This window comes from Phaenicophaeus curvirostris, chromosome 31 (genome assembly GCF_032191515.1).
Source record: "Phaenicophaeus curvirostris isolate KB17595 chromosome 31, BPBGC_Pcur_1.0, whole genome shotgun sequence".
In the NCBI taxonomy this organism is placed as follows: domain Eukaryota; kingdom Metazoa; phylum Chordata; class Aves; order Cuculiformes; family Cuculidae; genus Phaenicophaeus; species Phaenicophaeus curvirostris.
The window spans coordinates 3456041-3465300 of NC_091422.1; the positions used below are offsets into that span (position 1 = coordinate 3456041).

The window sequence follows — 9260 nt, forward strand, 5'->3', positions numbered from 1 at the left end:
TAGCTTGTGCTGGGTTAGTCAAAAATCTGAGCGGTAGTCAAGTGAACAGTCATGATGGCTTACTGGGTATAAGAAGGATGTTGAGGCTCTGGAGCGAGTCCAGAGAAGAGTAACGAAGCTGGTGAAGGGCCTGGAGAACTGGATTTACAAGGAGTGGCACTGGCAGAGGCTGCCCAGGGAGGTGCTCAGGGATATGGTTTAGTGATTGATGGAAATGGTTGGACTCGATGATCCAGCGGGTCCTTTCCAACCTAGTGATTTTATAATTCCATGATGGTTGGTTTTGCCTTTGGAAGACTAACTGGGTCATTGTAAGAGTATTTCTGGAGATGGTGGGTACAGTGGAGCTGTGAGGCTTGTATTGCCTTTATATGATAGATGCAGAGCCCTGCCCATAAAGGAATGTGTTTCCTTGTCAAGGATTCCCTGGCCTGCCCCAGGTACCTCAAGGACAGAGCTGGCACAGAATGGGAGCAGAGGTGGGGTGTAATGTTTGGTTAACAAGCCCATATAATGCCTCTGCAGCTCAGTTATAAAAAAGACAGTCCAGCCAGGGAATTTGTGTTCCCCAGGGTCACTGGCTGGTCTGGGCTCGTTTGTCTGGAGAAGAGGACGTGCCCTGCTGCCTGCCTGCCAGCCACAGTCATATAAGTCTTTTCTTATATGAATACCTTTTCTTACATAGGAGCCTTGTGGTTGGTGTATACTACAGGCCACCTGATGGAGAGAGCCAACTCATGAAGCCTTCTTCCTCCAGCTACAGGAGGCTTTACACTTGCAGGTTGAAGTCCTGCTTGGGGACTTCAACTACCCTGACATATGCTGGAAAAGTAGCACAGCAAGCTGTAGGCAGTCCAGGAGACTCCTGGGGTGCATTGAAAATAATTTCTTAATCCAGCTAAGAGACCCCCAACCAGAGGGGACACAATGCTGGACCTCATGGTGACTAATACGAGTGAACTTATCAGTGACATTAGGATTGGAGGCAGCCTGGGCTGCAGTGATCAAGCACTGGGGACAGGCGAGGAGCACAATCAGGACCCTAAATTTCAGGAAAGCAGACTTCCAGCTCTTCGAAGAGTTGCTCAGTAGGACCCCCTGGGACGTGATCCTCGGGGACAAGGGAGTGGAACAGAGCTGGCAAATATTTAGGAATGCTTTCCATGAAGCACAAGAGCACTCAGTCCCCACATGTAGGAAATGAGGCAGGAAGGGGAAGAGAGCAGCGTGGCTGAGTCAAGACCTGCTGGTCAAACTCAAGAACAAGAGGGAGCTGCAGAGGCTGGCAGTGAGAGGGGAGGGCGGCTTCTTTGTCACGGTGTGGGTTTCCCCTCTATCACACCAGGAAGGTCTCAGCAGCCCAGCTACTGTTGGACCTGCTTCAAAAGCTTTTTGGGTAAGCTGCAGGTAATGGCTGCAGGAGGCAGCAAGCTGCGGGTGGTATTGGCTGCATGATGAACCTTCAGCTCTTTGTAACCATCTGTCCTGCTTATCTGATCATCTCAGTTTGACCCAATAGCACTGTTCTGAGCACATATTGGACCGTAGCTTGTGCTGGGTTAGTCAAAAATCTGAGCGGTAGTCGAGTGAACAGTCGTGATGGCTTACTGGGTATTTGCTTCTCTGAGAGGATGACAAAAGTTGGATTGAAATGAAGTGCTTTAACTTGGAATTGCTGAAAGGAAGTTACTGCCAAGTTTTAGAAAAAAGAAAAAAAAACAACCCGTGTTGAAGATAGTCTTGAGGTCATTGAGAAGCTCTGGCTGTGGTAGCAGGTAGGGTAGGTTCTGGGTTATGAAACAGATTTATTTGCTCTAGTAACATCTTGTAGAGGTGTTGAAAAGTGAGATTTTTTTAAAAAGGGAAGCATTACTGATAACATGAGAATTCAACTCTAGTAGTCTAAATTCAGTCATTGTGTTTGAGCAGAAATATGCCTCAGAAAAATGTCACTTAATTCTTTTCCCTCAGGTGTGAAGAAAGAGTGCGTGAACACAGAGTGAATTGAGAGGAAGGGCATAAGGCATTAACAGTTGTTTGGTTTCTTTTAAATAGAAATGTAATGTGAAAAATGAGAATTCCTGTAGATTTACAATGTAATTTTAAGTTTAGTGCAGAGCTTATTGAAATAAAATGTTCTAAAAATGATCTTGCACCCAAGGAACGCAAAGAGAGCAGCTTGGGTTAAGTATTGGGTTTTCGCCCCATTGCTGGCATTTCAGCCCTGCTTTTCCATCTGGACCCTGTCAATTTTAGAATGCCAGATGCTGCCTGATAGGAAAGGCATATTACCTGTCTTGCCTTTAACAGAATTGAAATTCATTACAGGCTTCTGCTTTACTGTTGCAACTGAGGCAGAAGTGGCATAGCTTATTTCTGCGTCGTTTGCGAGCTCCTGCTAAACCATGGTCTCAAGTTGATGAAACAACTATAAGAGCAATTGTAGCTGTTTTAAGTGCGGAAGAACAGGCTGCAGGTTTGCAGCAGCCTTCAGGAATCGATCAGAGACCAAGACTTACGTCTCCTGAAAAACTTCTGCCATCTACATGGAGGCCAGGGAGGCCAGCCAACAGCTCCACAGATACTGAATTCTCTGACTCCTCTAATGCCCAAAAGTAAGTTTTTGAGATCTTCTAGAAACTGTAGGTTGTCATTTACAAAGCTGTAAAAGCATTACTTGAATTGCTGCTAGTAGTAAAAAGAAAGCAACCATAGAAATACAGTTGAAAGAATTGATACTGCCCTATGCTGCACTGTAGTTGTGATTTCTTTGAGAGGTATTTCATATGTTTGCCTACTGTTGGAGACGGAAATATTGTATGTGAATGGTGATAGCTGGGAAGAAGTAGCAGTAGAAGTTCAACTTTACCATTCAAAACCAGCAGATGGTCAGTACGTTCTGAGTTAGTGTTTAGTCTGGTTTTGGAATTACTGTAATATATTTAGTCTTGTAGTAGGCTGATACATAGATATAAATTGTTCTGTGACCACTTAGGAGAATCCTGGTATGTCGTGTATCTCCCTTACTTTTTAGAGTTTTCATGAAATCTGCGCCTCCTGCACTTCACCAGCCAAAGAAGTATGAAGAAAAAAACCTCTCCAAACGAACTTCAATTGACAGATCAGATCAGTCATCAGTGAAGTCTACAGACAGCAGTAGCTATCCTAGCCCCTGTGCCAGTCCTTGTTCTCCAGTATCTGGAAAGGTAGAGTTCTTGTAAATCACCCCACTCTTCAAAATTAATAGAATTTCAGAAATAAATTTGCTGATCTCTTTCAGCAACTATCAGCTATTGTATTGATCGATTAATAATTTAATTTAGGTTTTAATTTTTAACAGCTGTTATTTCTTTCTTGAACTTAAAATCTAGGCTGGGAGTCCTTGTTATGATAGTCCTTTTTTTTTCTAAATTAGTACATGCACTTCTGAGTCCTTTGGATTCTGCCCTCCTCTGTTTCTGTAACAGCATTAATTGATAGCGATTCTCTAAGTTTTGTGTTGTCTGCCAAATTGTGACTGCTTGCTTTTTTATGTTAGTTATTTTAACAAAGCACATATTTTAATGCAGCTGTTGGCATAATTGTCCCTACGTACTTGAATAGAAAACTGCAGTAATATTAAGCAGATCACTGAGAGGAAAACCCATTGTTCCTCTAGGCAGACTCATTGAGGGATTTAATAATTCCTCCTAAGTATTTCCGTTTTTACATTCAGCTAATGTAAAAGGGAAAAAACTTACTTTTCCTGGAGGTGGAAATGTGAGTAGTGTGCTTCAGGCTACAGTCTAGAGATATTAATTTTTTGTCATCTGAAGGTGTGTCAGACTTCAAATTGTTAATCACTAGACTGTTTAGGCCTGTTCTGCTATACTTGTTTGCTACCCTTTATGAATGAAGAATTTTTTTGGAAAGTGCTTACAAACTGTAAAATAGATGTGAAATACATTTCAAAACCAACTCTGATGGTACCAGCTGATAGGTTCTGTGTTCCATGTAGGATTTAGAGGAGGGTAGGAGTGCAGTCAAAAGATTTCTGTTTCCTTGTATGTAAAAGTTTAGAACTAAAGCCTGGCATATTTTATTGTAGCTTAATTTAATTTAATTTTTCCAGGGTTCCAAACCTTCTTCACCAAGATCAAACCTGCCAGTTCGGTACTTTATAATGAAAAGTAGCAACTTGCAAAACATTGATATTTCTCAACAGAAAGGTATATGGTCTGCTACTTCAAGTAGTGAACAAAAACTAAACAGAGCCTTTTGGGAGAGCAGTATGATTTATTTAATATTTTCTGCTCAAGGGTCTGGACACTTCCAGGTGAGTCTTTAGTTAATACTTAATAGTAGTTTTGGTTGATGGTTTAGGTCACCATAGCAAATGACCACATGTAGCATGGATGTTCCTGCTTGTGACTTCTAACCTTCTAATAAGTAGAGTAGCAAGCCTATGTATCCAGTTGCTGATGAAAGAATACATTGTTCTCTGAAATGTGCCCTTTTAGCTAACTCAGTTTGTCACTCAGAGGCTAAGACTGAATTGCCTTTAAACATCTTTAGTCAGAGTAATCATAGAATCGTAGTATAGTTTGGTTGGAAGGGACCTTAAAGATCATTAGTTCCAACCCTCCCTGCTGTGGGCAGGGATATCCCACTAGAAGAGGTTACCTAAGGCCCCATCTCTTCTGTATGCCCACCTTCATCCTTTTAAAACAACAATAAAAAAACAAAGCTCCCAAACAAAATGGAGGATTTGGACTATTCTTGGCATGGCAAAATAAATATTGTAAGTGAACAAGCAGTTATAATCAAGTCACAGCTCTCTAAAGAGAGGGAACTCAGAAATGTCTTTCTTAGAAATTTTAATAAAATCTGTTCTGCCTGAAATCTATTTTCTGAAAGTTAGGAAGCTGGAAAGTCATGACCACGTTTCTTCCATAGCTATGTCTTGACTTTAAGTTTAGCAAGGTATTTGTCAATATTTGTTGACAAGTTTATAGCCAATCACTGACTTGACCTGGCAGTGCTCAGTTGCAGGTTAGGTGTGTTATGGAGAGGGCTAAACTCAGTTGTTCCAGGTAAACAAAGTACAGTGTATCTCTGTATATATAAGCTATTCGTGGAAGTCAGCTGAACTCAAAATGTGATGAGCTAGATGAAGTACTGCTGTCTTGCTGGTACCACTGAGGGTTTACAGCGAGATATACGTATGATGAGTTGGCAAATGCAGATATAATATCGGAAAGTAATTTTTAGCATGCTGTTTGTTACTGAGAATAGGCTGTTGTATTGAGGCTCTTACACAAGGAAACTATGAGGGAAAGATGTGCTGAAGTCAGGAGTGTAGGTGATAGATGTTGCCTTGCCCTTCTAGTTTTGATAGTGCACTGGACATTCATGGGAATGTGAGCATTATGTTCATGTTAATATTCTCTTCTACCAAGTGCCTCTTTACTTTCCACCTTTATTTTTCCTCTGTTCCTTTTATTAATTTCCATTTAAGTCTGGCTTGAGCTGTCTAGGGCCTCACATCTTACAACAGTAGTGTGTGCTGCTGACTTACGTAGTGCACTGCATCTCTTGGGCTCCTGAAGTCTTAGCTGGCTTAAGCTTGCCTGAATAGTTGGTAAGTTGGGGGTGTGGTGATAAGTGGGGGTCTTTTTCTGCTTTGTTTTGTTTGTCCTGTGTGTGAGTTGGAGCATCTGTAAAAAAACTTAGAAGCGATCTCAGATTTGGAGCTTCTTTCATTTTCTTTCTGAATACGTGCCTGCTTGGAATTTCTTCCCACTCTGCTGAAAAAGGAAACAGAAGCGACTTCTTTCTTTGAAGAACAGCTATACTCTTAATTCTGTGTGAAAGTTTGTTAACATGGAGGGAACATGGGAAGGATGGATTGATTTCTGCAGATAACTACACCTAGCAAGGAATAGCTAATGGACTGTTATGTAGTAGAACGTTGATTCTTTATACTCCAGATGTTTTTACAACACCTTTTCAACCTCTGTTACACAGTTTAAAAGTGTTTTGGATGGTAATTTTGAGAGATAAATTGAGAAACATTCTCTGTGGTCAAACTCTAGAAGGTGTGTTTGAAGTGGAAAAAAAATGATGCTTCTTTGAACTATCTAGATGTAAGTTATAAAAGATCCAACTTCATGGAAGAGAGCCTGTGCATTGCTTTGAAACTAATTTGAAAGTACTGTATGAAGTCCAGTCGCTTATTTCCAATGTAAGCAGATGTGCTGTAATTCCCTTTCCTATTTCAATTTTTTGCTCCAGGGATTTGCTAGAATGGCTTCAGAGATAGGGTGTGAGAAAAGTCAAGACTGGGGTTCTGCTGGTTTTGGAGGTGTATTTAAGGTGGAATGGATCCGAAAAGAGAGCATTCCTTTTCAGTTTGCACACCATTTGCTCAACCCTTGGAATGACAATAAGAAAGTACAGATGAGCAGAGATGGCCAGGTAAAGTTTTTCTTTTCTAAAGTCCTTGTTATGCGATACCTTGTTTGGCCTTGATGTTTATCTCAGCTGTCCTCATGTATCTGTTAATCTGAATCTTGATTCATTGGTGTACGTTCTGCTAATGCATTACTGTGAAGTAATGGAGGCTTTTTGATAAAAGTGATTTCTTGCTTAATATGTGTTTTAAAATTATTTAAAGCTGGATGCTTCCAAAAATAAATGGTTTTGGAGTTTGTAATTTTGATTCTGAAGATTTATCTCTGTTCAGATTTGTTCCCTGAAGTAGTCTGTCAGACCCAAATAACTATTCATAATTATAGCTTTGAGTTTCCTGTAAAGTCTGAAGAGAATCTTGAGATTTGGGGTAGAATAAAGCTCCAGTCTTTTAAAACCAAATGCAACTTCAAAAAAGCTGGAAGAGAATTGATACAAGAGTTCTCTGTGGCAGTTTCTGTTTTCCCCAGTCTGCTCCCCAAGTATCTTCCCAATAAAAGAGTCTAGAGCTAAAATTTTTATGTCATCTTTTTCACTACTTCACTAAAATGTCTCCACTTGTAAGAATGAGGAAAGGAACATAGCACATAATGGACTTAACAGTGCTTCTCTTGTAAGAGGCTAGTAATACCCAAACAGTCTTGGCAATCTTACAAATGACTCTTTTCTATTAATGTCCATGATTCTACCAAGAGACACTGTATTACTGTGACTTGCATTTCAACATTCACCACTATGCTTGACTGAATTAAACTTAAAAGGATGTGGAGAACAATCTTTAGTTAATAAGTGGTATGACCTGTGGAAGGTACAAAGTATACGATGCCTATGTTCTTGTATATGGTGGCAGCGTGTCTGCTCAGAATTCTTTTCTTATCATAGAATCACCAGGTTGGAAGAGACCCACCGGATCATCGAGTCCAACCATTCCCACCAATCTCTAAACCATGTCCATCAGTACCTCATCCACCCGCACCTTAAACACCTCCAGGGAAGGCGAGTTAACCACCTCCCTGGGCAGACGGACATCTTACCATGAATGAAAAAAGCCCAAAACAACCTGTAGGCCAGTGTTGCTTATGAAAGTTCTTGTCTCCTTCCAAGCCCCAGTAAACAAACTTCCAGTATGTGAAGTTATTTTGGTATACCTGATAGCAAGAGAAATGAACTCTTTCAGAAAGACTGAAGGCAATCACCAGGAACTTGCTCTCACAATTTTGTTATAAATGGTTCTATATGATTAGTAGTAGCCGTGTAAATATTTTTTCCTGCTCATTTCTAGGAGCTGGAACCACAAGTTGGAGAGCAGTTGTTGCAGCTATGGGACCGTATTCCTTTGGCAGCGAAAAAATGAATTGATTGAGCATGTTGAGTAATGCGATAGAGGTATTTATTTCATGCATTACTTCATCTTTTTATGATGGAGGAAAAGCTACCTATATATGTCGTATCATTACAGTACTGGCTTTCCTTTGTAATTTGTGTAAGAATAGGTATGCTTAGTAATAAATATTCTCTTCCTTTGGTTATTTTTTTTTAGCTGTGGTCATTGAAACATCAGCTATAACCACTTCAACCAGCAGAGTGCCTACGATATAAATACAAAGAAGAAGGTGGTGCAACAAACTCCTGAAGATGTTAGTGATGCTGTGCAGCAGAGGCCTGTTGCCAAATGGTACTCTAATGGTTCGTTAACTTGAGCATTGTTACAGGTTCTTTTTTTCTTTCAAGAAAAATAAAAATTGCCAGTGCAACTTCCATCATCTTTCAATGTAGTCTCCGTGCTTTCTTTCTCTACCTCTTCTTTCAATTTGTCTTTTCTCTGCTGTACCGTTGTTAAGTTCTATTAGGCTTCGTCTTAGTCACTGACTTAGTGTACTATAAGGCTGGTCTGAATTCAGTCTGCTCACTGTCAGCACTACTTTTGTGTGTGGGCTACAAGGGGGATCAGAGGGCTGGAGCAACTCCCATATGAGGACAGGCTGAGAGAGTTGTTCAGCCTGGAGAAGAGAAGGCTCCAAGGAGATCTTATAGCAACCTTCCAATACCTGAAGGGGCTACAAGAAAGCTGAGGACGGACTGTTTACAAAGGCTTGTGGTGAAAGAACATGGGACAACGGCTATAAACTGGAGAGGAGCAGGTGTAGACTAGACATAAGGAAGAACTTCTTCACAAAGAGAGTGGTGAGGCACTGGCACAGGTTGCCCAGGGAGGATGTGGATGCCCTATTCTGGAGATGTTCAAGGCCAGGTTGGATGGGGCCTTGGGCAGCCTGATCCAGTGGGACACGTCCTTGCCCATGGCAGGTAGGGTTGAAACTAGATGATCTTTAAGGTCCTTTCCAAACCAAACTATTCTGTGATTCTTAGATTAAAACGAGAGCTTTCTCTGCTTTTGAGCCTGTACTTAATGGCTTTCATGTCTGCTAAAAATAGTGGCACAGTTCACAGTACCCTCTGTGTTCATTATGGCATTCTGTGTAGAGGCTTCCACAACTCAGTGCCAGGGAAGGTCATGGAACAGGTGATCTTGACTGCTATCATGAAGCACATGCAAGAGAACTGGGTGATCAAGCCCAGTCAACACGAGTACACGAAAGGCAGGTCTTGCCAAACTAACCTGATCGCCTTCTATGACAAAGTGACTCGGCTGCTGGATGAGGCTGTGGATGTATCTTCCTGGACTTCAGGAAAGCCTTTGACACAGTTTCTCACAGCATTCTGCTTCGGAAACTGTCACCTCTGGCCTGGACAGGTGCACACTCTCCTGGGTGGAAAACTGGTTGGCTGGAGGGCCCAGAGAGTGGTGG

The 9260-nt window shown here is 41.4% G+C and overlaps 1 protein-coding gene across 2 annotated transcripts in view; it reads left to right on the plus strand.

The window, feature by feature from the left end:
• The window catches only part of LOC138732446 (3'-5' RNA helicase YTHDC2-like), a 34601-nt gene extending 26380 nt beyond the window's left edge, over window positions 1-8221 (plus strand). Inside the window, exons 25-30 of one of the 2 annotated variants that reach the window (XM_069879058.1) lie at window positions 2329-2615; window positions 3035-3206; window positions 4112-4315; window positions 6274-6456; window positions 7733-7836; window positions 7991-8221. In XM_069879058.1, coding sequence (XP_069735159.1) covers window positions 2329-2615; window positions 3035-3206; window positions 4112-4315; window positions 6274-6456; window positions 7733-7804 — 918 coding nt within the window. In that variant the 3' untranslated portion in view covers window positions 7805-7836; window positions 7991-8221. Of the gene's footprint in view, window positions 1-2328; window positions 2616-3034; window positions 3207-4111; window positions 4316-6273; window positions 6457-7732; window positions 7837-7990 lie in introns of those variants that run through there. The other variant, XM_069879059.1, reaches the window with a different exon arrangement.
• Window positions 8222-9260: the final 1039 nt, after the last annotated feature.